The following is a 15,669-nucleotide window of genomic DNA, read 5'->3' as shown; positions in this document are numbered from 1 at the left end:
AATTAAACTAGAGAAAAGCACTCATGTCTCTGGTGGGACATCCAAGTGGTTATTAGCCAGGATGCTAGGTATAAAGACACACCCTGGAGTCCAAAAGTAAACAATTGTAAAGAGTATTTCCCCATTTTCAGAAACTCCAAACATAATCATTGTTATTTGTTTTTCTCTCTTAGCAACTCACTCTGCTGCCCGTAGCTGCTGCTCTGTTGGCTATATTGACTTGGAGCCTGGCTGTAGGATCCAGTTTGGGGGGGATAACTAGTGGGCGGCTGCTGCCCATAGCTGCTTTGTTGACCATAGCTACTCTGCTGTCCATAGCTGCTTGGTTGCCCATAGCTACTCTGCTGTCCATAGCTGCTCGGCTGCCCATAGGTGTTCTGCTGAGAGTAACTGCTCTGATCATAACTAGTCGGCTGTGTAGAGGAATAGCTGAAAGAAAAAAAAAAAAAAAGCTTTTTAGAAGGAGAGGCTTGTTATTTCTTCAAGCCCCCTTGAATACAGAGCGTGACACAGAAACACTTAAAAATGCACTTACTTTCTACCCATTGACAGTTTGAATTTAAAGTAAGCAAATCTTTTTGTATTCAGAATAAAGCTATAAATGCAAAGGAAGGGAAAATACTGAAAACCCATCTACCATACAATATACAACCCCAAGTCTCCTCTTCTACTTCACACCTCATTAAAACCATGGTTATTTTTAATTAAACTGAAAGCCAATTTTGGAGTTTAGGTGCTTCCTGTATTAAGGGAAGAATATGTGCATATGCACTCAGGGCAAGCTGACCCAGTGAAAAAGCCACCAAGGAAAAGGAGGTAGTTAAGTTTGGCAGTTCTAAGCCTGCCTCCAACAATTCCCTTCAGTCATGACAGTGATTTTTCTGAAGATACAAGACTGCTTGGTGTGTGTGTGGTCACACAAATATGGCAATTTTCTCTTGACAATTTGTCCCAAGTTTCAAACTATCTTGCTATGTATGGTATAAAGTTTCAAACTTTTAGACATGCCTGATCATCTATGAAATCTGGGCATTAACGAAGAAAAGATGCAGAAGGAAACTTCAGAATCAAGACACTATACAAGAAATTTGACATGTCAACCACGTATCAGGAAAACTACCAAAGATAACCTTCTAACATAGAAATAAACCTTGGAAAGAACTATTAAACTTTAGGTTTAATAACTATATTAAACAACTATAATAATGAAAAAACAAAAAAACCATCATATAAGAAGTACAGTTAAACTAAGCATCTACCACTAACACCGCCCAACATGGCTGTACAGACCCAACAGCCTCCCCTCACTAGGTGCACCTATTTAACGGGCCGCATGAACTCCTCTCAGCAGAACAGGCGCAAGCAGGCTCTGTGGCAGAACCGCTGTAAGCCTGCCCAATGCTGCTCCTAGTTGTACACTTACCCGGTCAGCCATATCTACTCCTAAACCTGTTCACATCTGCTGCGCTCTACTGTGTAAACCAATGAAACCGTACAAAACAGGGAACTGCCACCTCTAGCAGAACTAAGTTAACACTTCAGGGACACAATTCAGACAATTCATTTGAAAATTTGCTTCTAATTAAACGTGAGCGAGAAAACCTGGCAGTTCTTCTTCCTCTACTTTTAAAAGAAACTCAAACTAGACATCGTAGCTGCTGGTGTGGCTAACATAAGACAGAAAATGACAAACCTGTAGACAGAAGTAAAGGCCCTGGCCCGATCATTAAGACTTGCGCATAAACAGACCTCTGAAGTTAAATATGAAATGATTAAAATAAAGTTTTCTTTTTTATGTCCTGCACTTTACCCATCTGAACTGCATTGGAGAAGGTGGCTCCCATGGCTAGGTTTACGTGCTTTCATATACTTGTTTTTCTCATGCATCTGAATTAACTAAAAGAGCAAAATTAAAGAACCACCTAAGGTGGTAACAATGTTTTTGTTTGTATTTAGAGAAAAGTGTTACCGGCTGCCAAGTATAACTACAGGTATGCCAGGTACTACTACAGGTACATAAGACTGAGGTTTTAATGTGACACTGCATAGCAAGGCTTAACTCTGGGGGGGTCATATAACCCATTTCACCTAAGGAAGAAGCACCCTGGGTCAACAGCCTGACAAAAATGGCGTTGTTATTCTACTAGCTCACTGGCCAGGAGGACCAAGATACTGACCTGGTAGGAGGATAAGATGGTGGTGCCGTGACCGGCTGCATGGGGTAGCTCCCAGGTACCTGGGGATAACTGTAGTTACTCTGTCCATATCCTAGGCTGGGCTGGTTGTAACCCCCTGTGCTAGATTGAGGTTGACTAGTCTCAGCGGGTTTGTTACCATCCTGTGGTCTAAAAGGAGAAATAAAAAAGTAAGCCTTTTCCCCTCAACCATAAAACTCCTGGGTAAGAACTCTACAACCTCGGAGCAATGTGCAATGTTAGGACTGAGATTGGAAGTAAACACAATTGTGAAGTGAACTACATCAAACCCAGTCGGTCCAACTGTATTTGCTGGAAGAAGAGGACATGAAAAAAGGAGGAGAATTAGTCACACCCACAGAAGAGATACCAACACGTTCCACATTAACACAGCTATGAAAGGCAGTTACAATATTTTCTGTTGCCAATTTAAGTGGTCTGGGAGGGGAGGTGGTTTGTTAGAAAAATGCTTTTCTTCAAAAAGGGTGTTGTAGACAAACTTTTAACAGTAATGTAGAAGTTTTAGCTTAGAATAACATTTATAGAAGTCACAGCATTTATAAATTTGGATTACTGGATGTTATTTTATGCTTCTCACTTATTAGGAAAAGACCTGATAATACATTTTCCTAACTTGGACTGCCACTAATAAGAACCTAACCTTGCCTGAAAATCTCCATAATGGAAATACCAGAGTAGGGGAGGGACCTGCCCCCCACCAATGCTCAGATGAACTGGGAAGTATTCTTAAACGACAAACCAATCCCAATCCCAAAGGAAAACCAACCAACCAGCCCAGGGTTTTCTATTACCTCTCAGTCCTAAAAGTTTGCAACAAGACAGTAGCAAAGTGAGCTTGAGCTATTTTAAGCAAACCCCCAAGAATCGGCAGGCAGACCAGACAGGATGTGGAAGTACTGCTTTCTCCAAGCTGAAATGGGTCACAAGCCCCCCTCTTTCCAGTAGAAAAAAGAGGAGTAGCTGTCAATGGTCACGAGACAGTTTTAAAGTGGTAAGGATTGAAACTCGAGGGAAAAAAAGGAACCAAAAACAGTAATTTATAAAAACCAATTAATATATTTGCCCCCCACCCCCACCCCACGGCTTGGATATACCATTGCAATGGATCATCAAATGGGACTTTAAACATTTGATAACACTCTGAAATGCCTAGGTCAACTGAAATGGAGCCCTACAAGAATCACTTGAGTTTAACCTAACTACTGCACAGGCTGTCTAGCAGATGTAAACTACCAAGTAGCTCTGATTACTCACTGTGCACATTAGAAGTAATTTCATGAGTGTTTGCCAGAGCTAATTTCTTACCTCTACAGTAGGCAAAAAGTCTAGGTTACAAGTTGATCTTGTTTATTCCCTAAAGTCTTCTTTCAAATCAGAATTCAATGTTCCTTCAAGACTGTATGCAGATGCCACCTATGTGCATTGCCTAAAGCAAAGACCTGAAATCTTCTGTTAAGTAATAATTAATAATGTTTACCTGCTAATTAGTCATGGAGTATGAAATGTGTATGCCCAAATATTCACCCCATAGCAGGGTAACCAGTTAAGAATATATACTTGCCTGTGATATTTAGAGAAACAAGCTACTACACAATACGGAAAAAACCATAGCAATTTCTTCAGCTGAGACACCAGTATAGGACTTCCCACCTCCCCTTTACTGTGAACTGCCATGTTCTTCCCAAAGAGAAAGGCATTACCCATTTACAAGACCAATAAAACTAAAGATAAAAGCATTAACAGTACAATTCTATCAGCTTTGTTGTGAGGGAAACCACACACCTGATTTTTTCCCCCTGGTTTGGTAATAGCCTCCTATCCTAAAAGGTCACTCTTCTGAAACTAGAGCATCAGGCCAGTGACGTTCCTCATCCTGGCCCCTGGAAGGCACCATTTCTCTACTAAATGGAGAACAATGTTATTTGTGGTGTGTTCTAGAGCATTAATGTGAGGACTATAAGCACACAGTCAACATTTAAAAGTATGTTAAGACTAGCCATTAAAAAGGAATGAAATCCTGGACACTCTAAGTGTGCACAGTCGCTCTCTCTACTGTAAATAGGCTGATGCACTGCCGAATCAGAAGTAGGTGAGCGTGGCCTTACCTTGCAGGTGCGGTGGCTGCTGGCTGCTGCCCATAGGTTGGGTAAGCAGGCTGAGTGCCATATGCAGACTGAGCTGCATAGGAGGCCTGGGTGGTAGTGACCGTAGCAGTGGTGGTATCATAAGCACCAGAGCCGTACCCCTGGACAGGCTGGCTGTACGCCTGGGGGGCAGTTGGAGTAGTATAACCTAGAATAAAGGAGAGTTACATCAGATTTCTGGCTCTTCAGAGATCTGCCTAGACACTCATTAACAGAACAATTTGTAAACCACCTACTTTCAACCACAATATTGAACCCCTTAAGTATTTCCAGTTCAGCAACAAGCCAGTATTTAAAGCCTAAGTTCTCTGAAAGTACCCAGTTTTCAGCAAAGCACTCTCCTTTGCTGTACCACTCCTAACAGAAAGGAGGAAATAGGGTGTGTTACAGAAAACAAGGTCCCTGCTGCACCACCCTCCCCCAAGAATGAATAAGTCTGCTTTTGCTAGTTGGCCTTCTTAACAATATTATTGACTAACTAGTTAAGTACCCCAAAAAACTCTCAACCAGGAATAAAACATCCCAGAAAGGGAAAAAACAATGATACATTGCTAAAATAGCTAAAAATAATGATCCAGATAATAGTTTCACCATTAAAACCTGTAATTTGAAATTACTTTGCTTTCAGTCCCAATTATTCCAACACAGGCAGTTCAGGTTTAAGGAAACTGAATCACAGAGAACATGTGTTTAATTTTCAGTGGGAGAGTTTAAGAACTGATTGAACACTCCAAAAAAATACTACTAGTTTCAGGTAACAACTAAAAAGATGTTTGTTACCAGCACCAAATTCTGAAATGGCACTCGAGTAATAAGATACTACAAATTATATTTACTTAAATACAACCAACAAAGATTATCCCATTTGACCTTTCTGATAAATGATTTTAATTTAACTTAATACTCCACAAATAACCTTTAAAAAGGTCAATGTTTTTCACATAATAAAACCACCTGAGATTCCAGGCTTGTCATGGCATTAGCTGCATCCCTTCCTTTCTTTACCAATCACAAGCAAAAAAGGTCTTTTTTTCCTATTCAGCAATACTGGAAGTAGACCCTAGAGTTAGTATCACAAAGACCTGATCTCACAGGGAAGAGACAGACCAAGGAACTAGGTTCTCTCCCTAGTTCCTGCCTCTACCAGACCAGGCAGGATGCAAACCCTTTCATCTAGAATTTGGGCTTGCAGTGTGACAAAAGGCCCCCAAATATGCAACTTCTAACATGAGTCCTCCTCCTGTGAGACATCTTATAACCTTTCCTGGTGCTAAGCTCTTCTGTGACTCCCTCTGAGGTCAATGAGCACAAGTAAGCCACGTAACAAAAAACTGGGGTCTAGTTCTCAGCATTTATATCCACTAAAAAAGTCATCACAAATAAAGTGTAAAAAAAAAAAAAAAGTCTCAGTACTTAAAACAAATCTTGAATTAAAACTGCTCATTTTAGTTAAGATTTCGGGCCTTAAACTTTAAGTGCCCTCACTATACACACAACTTATTAACCAAAAACCAACACCGACTTGCCTCTGTACAATCTAAAGTATCACCTCTTGTTGGACAGACTGTAATAGTTTCTTCTCCATCCCAAACATTTTAGGTAAATTCTGAAATTAACTATACACAAAGATAGTTATTTCCTTCTCCAAAATGCTAGGCTGCAATATATATGAAAACATAATGCACAAAACAGAAAGCTCAAGCAATGGAAGTTTTTTGAGTTGGCATGTCGTCCATCTGCTTATTTAATTTAAAAGTTCTCTGCAGAGTCCTAATGTCAACCATATAAAGCACTCATTTATTTAAATCTAACTGGAATCTATTTCCACCTACCCTATTCCTCCTACACAGATTTTCCCCCCTACATGATGACAGGGCCATCTAGAAGATTCACAAAGGCAAGTAAAAACAACAACAAACTACGAATGCTCAGGGCAACTACAGATGTTCTAAAACTACGCAGTAACTGTTAGAGCCTTGTAGTGCTAACGATTACGGTAGTAGACACTGCGTTAATTAATCTTTAATCTGTAGTACCCACACAAACAGCCAGGCAAATGAGCAAAAATTAATAGGGCAAATGATTTAATGACAATAAAAACGACTGACAGCAAAAAAGACAACACTCTCCTCTGTACTGAGGACTTTAAGGAAAAAGATAGTAAATATTACATAAATCAACCAAAATTTTTATTCAACTTGAATGGTAAAAACTGAAGTTTAGGATTTCTATTCTAATTAACGAAATGGGATTTATATGGCCACTGTTCTTAGAGTTTAATACAAAAACTCTATTAAGAGAAAAGGGTCTTTTCATACATTCCTTCCAGTAACTATTTGAGGACTTCTATGTGTAAAGACAGCATGACGTAAGGAGAGAAGTGTGTCTGAACCCACTTACTACCTGTGAAGGGTCCTAACTTAGTTCGGGTCAGCCTCAGTTTGCTGATCAGGTTTAATTTCGATGTATACACTTCAAAGACCGATGGGAGCACTAAGGGAAGTATAAATAATTCTCCATAAACTATAAAATCCAGACAAACAGTCCTTAAGTGCAATCTCTTGCTCATTAAAGCCACTGGTTTCTGTATCAGAATGTCCAACATTTTTGTGCTCATGGTATAACTTGTTCAATTAATGACGAGAACACGTGACTCTCAAGGACCTAGAAGACTCCTGCCTTTCCTGTAAGTAACATTTATCATGTCCTTATAAAGTTGATCTAGACTCCAAAGGGTAGATCAAAGCTGTATTATTTATTTTCAATGATAGTTGTTTTTAAAATTGAGTGAAGATAGTTAAAAGCTTCTGGTTACAAAATAAATCAATGCCAGGGATGTAATGTACAGCAACCTGACTATAGTTAATAAGCTATACTGTGTATTTCAAAGTTGACTAGATCTTAAATGTTCTCATTGCAAGAAAAAAATTTGAGGACTACAAGTACCAACAGATGTTACGAGAATTACTGTGACAATCATTTCACAACATATACAAATATGGAAACATGTTGTATACCTGAAACCAATGCTGTATGCTTATTATCATCGATAAAAAACTCTAATAGCTTAAATATGTAAAGTTCACCTCATGATTTCAAAATCAAATCTCACGATTCAAACTGCAAGGTTCTAGTTCCAGCTTTTCTTCCAGTACTAACACCAAGAGAATGTGCAAACATCTCTCATGCTATATATATAAGATCTGCATTAGTTACACAGATTAGGAAATTCTTCCCATCAAATCCAGGACACTGTCACTGAACGAGATAAATTACACATATAGGTTTCCCCCTACTAAAGATGGATTAATATAATGGGGAACTAAAAATAGTTGAAAAATTAAGAGTTTTTAAATCTTTAAGACTACTGTATTCAATATTCTCTTATAACAATAAAAGATGAGAGTGGGTGGGTGGGGAGAAGGTAGGGATTCTAAAATGTTATGTGGAAACAATAAACGTAAAAATTCTTGTAAATTTTTCACATATTCCACTCAATCCTAGTATTAGGGTATACTTCGTTCTAATTCTCAAAGCAGTTTATTTTTTAGCTCCTTGGAATCCTATTAAGACATACTATGAATTAAAATAACTCATTAACATTTAAAACAGAAAATAAAATGTGCCTGGATTGGAAACCAACCAAGAGACAAACATTACATGCAGGGTAGCAGTCTGTTCCTCTAAATAAATCTACTCATGCAATCTATTCTTCAGGGAATAGGAGGAAATCAGCTGGGGAATAGTTATCTGAAATACCTTTGGGAAGGTGAGCTATTATTAGGGCCTGACACAAAATAATGTAAAATAAAGCATAACCTTTCCCCAAATCACATAAAGAAAAGGACATGGATCTGAGAATGGCACCTGAAGCAATTTCTCATTAGCACCTTGTTGTGTGTGATGTTAGAAAGTTTGAGGGTTAAACAGATGAAAACACCTAAAGGGTCAACATTACAGGGTTAGACAAGATGGAAAGCATTTCCCATGCAAGAATGAGCAGGATAGTCAAACCTGTACTGGTCCCTTCTACTGTGGAAAGCACAAAACAAAAAGTAGAGGGTACACTATCAGATGAAGCAAACAGATGTGAAAATCAGTTTGATTTTAAGCAGCTCACTTTAAGAAGGCTCATTCTTACCCAGTATTACCATTAGCATAACCTTTTATATATTCTCCATTTTGTTATGAAATTATTCAATACACTGTATGAAATAGTTAACAGAAAATTATCCCACCCACATTCTATTACAGGTCCTTTAGAAGAACGTAAGGGAAAGGAAAAAAAGAGACCAAAAAAAAAGCGCTCCTCCTAAAAATAAAGGATCCCCAGATGCCAAAGTATGGACCAGAATATACAGCATAAGTAACAAGATTCTAAAGACACACCCAGGGGCTATGACCCAAAAGTCTTTCCAAGGCAGACCCTACCAGCAGGAGGCTGTCCATAGGAAGTTGCATAGGCAGTCTGCCCATAGGTCGCAGTGGTCTGAGCCTGGGTATAGCTGACATCAGTGGGCTGTCCATAGGTTCCATAACTTTGCTGCCCATATGCCTGCTCAAAGAAAACGCATGCAAGAAGATCATACATAAACCTTGTATTTTAACAACAAAATGGATTGACTTATTTCTGAGTTTCTAAATTGGGAGAACCAAAGCCAAAAATACCATTTTCTAGTAAAAAGATTGGGAAAAAAAGCAGACAAGTGATTACATTATCACAAATGCTGGTTTTTCCTTTTCTAATTCACTCATATTTTCACAAACCTAACTACAAAAAAGCTCCTGAGATAATTAGGCAAAATCTCAGTTAACATACAGGAGATTACCAAGAGACTCTCAAGGGATGGGCAACAGGGGAACAGGTGTCTAATTGCCAACACTTAGTGCAGCAGTTTTAGCAACTGGAAACAAACGTTAGGAAGACAAAATAAACCAAGGGAAAGGAAAAGAAAATGGGATTAAAATCTTGATTTTAAAACTAGATTTTCAGTCTGACATAAAGATGTAAAAACTATTATATCACTTCAAAATAAAACAAACTAGGGGCGCCTGGGTGGCTTAGTCAGTTAAGCGTCCAACTTTCGCTTAGGTCATGATCTCGCGGTTCGTGGGTTCGAGCCCCGCGTCGGGCTCTGTGCTGACTGCCAGCTCGGAGCCTGGAGCCTGTTTCAGTCTGTGATTCCCTCTCTCTCTAACCCTCCCCTGTTCACGCTGTCTCTCTCTCTCCTAGAAATAAATAAAACATTTAAAAAACAAAAAAACAAAACAAAACAAAAAAAACAAAATAAAACAAACTAGAACACCATGTGTCTCCTTAAGGTTAACATATCAAGGGCAGTCTTTTGAACTTGGGCTTTAGTTAATAATACTTAAAACCTGGCAAGGAATGAGGTATTCTTCCAGATAATAGCAAGATTACATTCTAGATTGAATGACCAATTATGTAAGATATGCCAGGCACTTCACAATCTGTTGTCCTAGAATGTTTCCATAGAAGAGTTATTAGTATCCATTTAATGCCATGGATCATTTCAGAATTTGAAGCCATCTTAAGAACACTAGGATGATAGTTTCTAATACCTGTTGGTCTAGGCTTTTTTTTTTTTTAAACTTTATATTCACTTGAGTTTTTATTATCTAAAAATTTTTTAAAAATATTTTTTGAGAGACAGTGAGACACAGTGAGGGTGGGGGAGGGGCAGAGAGAGGGAAACAACATCTGAAGCTGACTCCAGATTCTGAGCTGTCAGCACAGAGCCCAACATGGGGCTCAAAGTGACTAACTTTAAGATCATGACCTGAGATGAAGTTGGACGCTTAACCAATGAGCCACTCAGGTACCCCAATTTGAGGTTTTTGTTTTTTTGTTTTGAGAGAGAACACAAATGTGTGGGGGTGGGGAGGGTAGAGAGGAAGGGAGACAGAATGTAATGCAGGCTCCAAGCAGTGATGCAGAGCTCGAACTCACAAACCATGAGATCACGACCTGAGGCAAAGTCAGGCACTTAACTGACCAACTGAGTCATCCAGGCACCCCGGCCTCGGCTTTTAAACACAAACTCATGTACTGCAAAGAGCTCAGAGGCTCTGTAACTAAGCAGCCATACACTGTATGAAAGCTGGCAAATGATATATCTATAAACTGCAATTTTTTTTATATCTGCAAAATGTCCTAATAACACCTCCCTCTACAGAACTGCTGTATAATAAAATTAAATTTAAACAGAATACAGTATGTAGAAGGACCAAGCACAAAGTAAGGCACTTAACTTGAGAAATGATCCTAGAAAGGCATGGAGGGCTAACAATTCCCAGTTTGAGAATGGCATCATTTCACTCCCATTGTAAAAGTTTAAAACACCTGGGGGCGCCTGGGTGGCTCAGTCAGTTAAGCGTCCGACTTCGGTTCAGGTCACGATCACACAGTTCGTGGGTTCAAGCCCCGTGTCGGGCTCTGTGCTGACAGCCAGCTCAGAGCCTGGAGCCTGTTTCAGATTCTGTGTCTCCCTCTCTATCTCTGGACCCTCCCCTGCTCACGCTGTTACTCTCTCTCTCTCAGAAATAAATAAAACATTTAAGAAAAAAAGCTTAAAACACCTGGGTATTTTTATGACTACACATACAGTATACTTTTCTATTACAGGATTTTTAAGAAATATCTGTATTATTTGGGGGCACCTGGGTGGTTCAGTCGGTTAAGCTTCCAACTTTGGGTTGGGTCATGATCTTGCAGTTTGTGAGTTTGAGTCCCGCATTGGTCTCTGTGCTGACAGCTCAGAGCCTGGAGCCTGCTTCGGATTCTGTGTCTCCCTCCCTCTCTGACCCTTCCCTGCTCACACTCTGTCTCTCCAAAATGCATAAACGTTAAAAAACATTAAAAAACAAAACAAAAAAAAAGAGTCTTAAAAAAAAACAACGGTATTAGTTATTGCTTTAATGGCTGACAGAAAAATTTTGCTTGGAGATGCAACCATATATAATTATCTTAAAGATTACCTGGGTGGTCTGTGCATATCCTTGAGTGGGCTGGGCGGGGTAAGCACTGTAGCTGTAAGAGAAATTAAATTCAAGAACTGAATATAGAACATTCAGATTCCCTTACAAATTCTCTATAACTCTAGGAGCCTTGGTATTCTAAAAACATTATAATCAATCACACCCAAAGTACTGTTACAGAAGACTGACTTACCCCTGCTGGGCTGCAGCTTGGCTGTAGGTACTGTAATCTAGAGGAAACAAGGAGAGAAAATAAGGTCAAGTCAGCAGAGGAAACAAGAAGGGAAAAAAAGGGGGAAGGAATTAAGGTGGCAGGAAGATAAAAGTCTTTAAACTGTTGAGAGAAAGTACAGGCCAATACAGGTCCCAATGAGTACCTCTTTCCTCTCAACATCAAACCAAAAGTAAGTCTAAGCCAGTTAAACTCAGAAAGTTTGAATATAGTGCCAACTAATGAGATCAGGATCAGCTGATTTGGCAGAGCTACTTTGAAGGTTCCCATGACCAGCCCCTTAAGTGCAGGCTGTCATTTCAAATACAGGATCATCATCCTAAGACTAACAAAAAACACGATGAACCAACAAGATCAGAAGTTTTACCTTCATATAAAAATGAGGCTTGCCACAATATTACGATGGTTAACATCAGAGGGGGTACATTAGTCGCTACATCTCCTCAAAAACTGGTTTTTCTATCACTCCCTATTAGCAGTTACACCAGCCAAAATTGCCTAGCAGGACTGTGACATGGAATGGCAAAAAGGACAGCCATCCCAATCCAGTGTTTTAAAGGCTTTCCTAACTGTATCAGGGCTACATTCGTACACGAAGTCAAAAGCTACATACAATATAAATCCCAGCAGTTAAGACAGAATCTGAAAACTGTCAGAGAAGAAAGCATGGGAGTAATTTGGTTTTAGGTAACATCATCTTTTTAAAACTCAAAAAGATTTAAATTCTAAAGAAAACAAACGAATCCACTTTTCTTCCATTCTCTTTCTACATAATCCTTCCCATAATTTTCCTTTTCATGTGAGATTTACAACATGCACAGAAAGGGACTAAAAAAACTCTGGTCCCCTGAGGTGTCTACAAGTAGTGAAAACAGAAAATAAAATGATTACGAAGTTATCACAGCACTACTTAACTCGACACACATTTATTTCAAAAGTTAATTATTTTTAAACATTCTGCCCAATGCTTTGCTATCCACAGGAAATACTTTTCTTCTTCTATGCCAAGACAGTACTGCCATTAGTACTAAACAAAAGGGTCCTTTCTTTTCCAATCAGAAAGTAGCCCTTCATTTGAAAGCAACAGTGGAGATCTCAGCTCTTCTCGGATGGGCTTCTATCTACCCCACACTCCATCCAAAGCCTGCCTCACAGTCCACCTGGCCTGAGAGCATTTTGCTGATTCCATCTCTCCAGTAGGGTAACCTTTCTACTCTCTACCTTAACTACTTTCCTTCCTCAGTACAGCCTTAACACAGAACCCAGATTCAACATGATCAAATCAAATGCCCAAAGGCTTTGTATAATGAACAAATTGATTTGTTCAAGACGAGCTTAAGGCATTTGAAGGCTAAAACTTAAGCATTTTCAACAGCACAAATCATGCTTTCTATATACTGCATCAAAAATAACTGCAAAAATCACGTCTTCCACGTGGTATTCACAAAACAAACGAAGCATCAAAAATAAAATATTTCAATCTACATTTTGCTGAGGTGTCTTGTGTGAAAAATTATTCTAAATTGCTGACATATAAGTTTAACTTTGAAAAGGACTTTTACACAGAACAGTTATGTAAAACAGAAAACTGGCAAAGCTGATATGGAATAAGGAATGATCTCAGATCAGCATGAAACCAGCCCAATTAGTCCCACGCTGGTGGGCTAAGGGAGGTAGCAAATTTGTTTGCTGAGAACTTACCCATATTTTACCTACATTGTAGGTAAATTTTATGGACTCAAAAAGTTACACAACAGTCAGATTTTTTTTCTTAGCAGTCAGTTATGCTTTGTTTTTAACCCTCAAACATGCAGCCAGAAGACTCCACTAAAAATACAGGACAGGTTGAGGAGATGGGGGCCTGTAGAGTGCTGGCAATGTTTTATTTCTTGGTTTGAATTCTGGTTACTTGGGAGTTTGCATTTTAATTCTTTGTTAAAGTGGACACAGACTTCACTTTTTTATCTGTAACGTACATGAGGGAAAAAAACCCACATCTAACATTACCCAAAGTAGTGACTTTTAGATACTTCAAGGTACTCACTATCCAAACAGTAGAGATTTAGAGCTTCATAGTACATAATGAGTTAAAGTCAGTATGGGGTAATTTTGTGGGAACCAAATACTTTTCTATTCTATAAGGTCAAGAAGTTCAGGGCCCAAGAAGCTCTTAGAAGATCTAACATCACTCCTTCATTTTGAAAGTATGGAAACCAAAGTCATGGATTTAAGATCCTTCATCTGGCCTAATATTGTGTGTCTACATAAAATGCAATTGTAATTCTAATACAGTACATAGAGGTTTCCAAAAAACAGTTTGGGCAAAGTAGACCAGGAAACTGGCATGTGCAGCCACGCAAAAATTTCACCATACACATTGTGACTCGCAACACTTAAACAGGGAAGGGAGAGGAGCACTCCCCCGCTTACAAAATTCAAACACCGCAAGGAAGAGGAAGGTGGAAAAGGCTCTAAGGAAACCACTTTCCACCAGGATGTCTCGGACTGTGGTATTTCAGAGTCCTCTCTTCTATGGGCACTCTGAACCCTGGCACTAACAGGCAGCATTTACCTGCCTGATTACTGATCACGCAACAGGGAAGACTTAAAATTGTCCTTAAGTTGCTGGATTCTGGACCCGTTTCAAATTAAATCTCGGAAGGAACCAGAGCTTTTCCGGTCTTCCCTCCGCTTCTACCGCCGGTTCAAAGGCCGGGTGTTAGAGGGCCTAAGAATACCCCCAGAGGCAAAAATGCCCCACCCTACCAAAAACCGCAGGTTAGTGCACAAACAGGCTACCAACTGCCAGTGATGTTTAGGCTACAAGGTTAAACAACTCACGCATCAAAAGCCACCCTAGATTATCACAGTCGAACTCCCCACCCCCACCCCGGGCTTTCTTTCAAAGTCCAGCGTGCGTCTCCTTTCCCTCTCTTGTATCGGTCCATGAAATAAACAAGGCTCCCAGCTCAACCTAGTGGAATAAACGTGCGAGACGACTGCTTAAGAATAATTCTTGCCGATTTGGACCTTTTGTTTCTCCTAGGTCAAAGAGGCCAGAATTTCCTTTCAGTAGGGATTTCTGGCCTCGCGATCCGGGCTGGTCTTATTATACAACGGACTTCCCTCGGCATTTGTTGAAAAATGGCCCTAGGAAGCCACTTAATTGCTTTTTGAAGAGAAAAGACGGTGGGATTAATAACAGTAAGAAACAAGCTGGGGGGTGGAGGGGTTGCAGCCGCTTGCGAGAAGGTGCTCTGCAGGGGGAAGCCATTCCGCCCAAAGCCCAGTCGGGCAGAAGTTCGGTTTGGGGCTGGAACCCGCCAAGAGGGCAGCTCGACCACACCGGACGCCCCTGCCGACCAAGCCATGACGGGGCGCCTGCTCATAGGTCCGCACCCTTCGGCTCACAAACCCGCGATGCCTTTTTTGTTTGTTTGTTTATGCCCCGGGCTCCTCGGGGAAGCAGAATCGCCCCCCAGATTGAGCCGCCTCCCTAGAAATGGGGGTTGTGAATCACAGAAGCGGCAGCGCTGCGACTTCTTGAGCAGCCGTAGACCGCCCCCCCCCCCCGACCGCGCTCGGGTTTAAGGGTGTCGGACCGGAGGCCTTGCCGAGCCCTACCCCCCATCCCCACGCGGGGGCCCGGAGGCCAAAGGCCCCGCCCACGTGGCGAGCAGCCCGGAGCGCGAGGCCCGACGGCCGCCACACAATGGAGACCGCGGCAGGCCCCGCGCGCACCCGCTGCCGCATGCACCCCGCGCGCCGGGGGCGCCGGAAGATTCCAGAACCGGCCTTCCCGGTGGGGGGAGGGGAGGAGAACGCGGGCCCTCGAGCTCGTCGGGCCACGGAGGATACCTCACACCCTTCTCCGCAACTCTATTCAGTCGTTCCGGCCACCCCCTGAGACAAGCGGCCCCAAATTTGGGTGTCCAGGCCGTCGCCGGCGCGACCGCGGTTCCACCACACTCACCCGTGGACGCCATTTTCTCTCCTTCCTTCTCGTTCTCTCAACGTCCGTCTCCCTCTCGCTTTCCCTCTAGGCGCCGCACTGCGCAGGCGCGAAACCCGCAACCTC

The 15,669-nt window shown here is 41.1% G+C and overlaps 1 protein-coding gene across 3 annotated transcripts in view; it reads right to left on the bottom strand.

Annotated features, from left to right (window-relative positions):
- The window catches only part of EWSR1 (EWS RNA binding protein 1), a 28,047-nt gene extending 12,392 nt beyond the window's left edge, over positions 1-15,655 (bottom strand). For all 3 annotated transcript variants that reach the window (XM_039225891.1, XM_039225892.1, XM_039225893.1), the window contains exons 1-7: positions 15,565-15,655; positions 11,553-11,589; positions 11,360-11,411; positions 8,792-8,915; positions 4,322-4,508; positions 2,178-2,345; positions 182-429 (exon numbers count right to left, since the gene is read on the bottom strand). In XM_039225891.1, the coding sequence (XP_039081822.1) occupies positions 182-429; positions 2,178-2,345; positions 4,322-4,508; positions 8,792-8,915; positions 11,360-11,411; positions 11,553-11,589; positions 15,565-15,577 (829 nt within the window). In that variant the 5' untranslated portion in view covers positions 15,578-15,655. The remainder of the gene's footprint in view (positions 1-181; positions 430-2,177; positions 2,346-4,321; positions 4,509-8,791; positions 8,916-11,359; positions 11,412-11,552; positions 11,590-15,564) is intronic.
- Between the last annotated feature and the right edge of the window lie 14 nt (positions 15,656-15,669).

Source organism: Hyaena hyaena, unplaced genomic scaffold (assembly GCF_003009895.1).
Source record: "Hyaena hyaena isolate Hyena2069 unplaced genomic scaffold, ASM300989v1 scaffold_19, whole genome shotgun sequence".
NCBI classification, from domain to species: Eukaryota; Metazoa; Chordata; class Mammalia; order Carnivora; family Hyaenidae; genus Hyaena; species Hyaena hyaena.
Note: the sequence above shows the minus strand (reverse complement) of the source record. Positions and strands in the feature narration are given on the sequence as shown.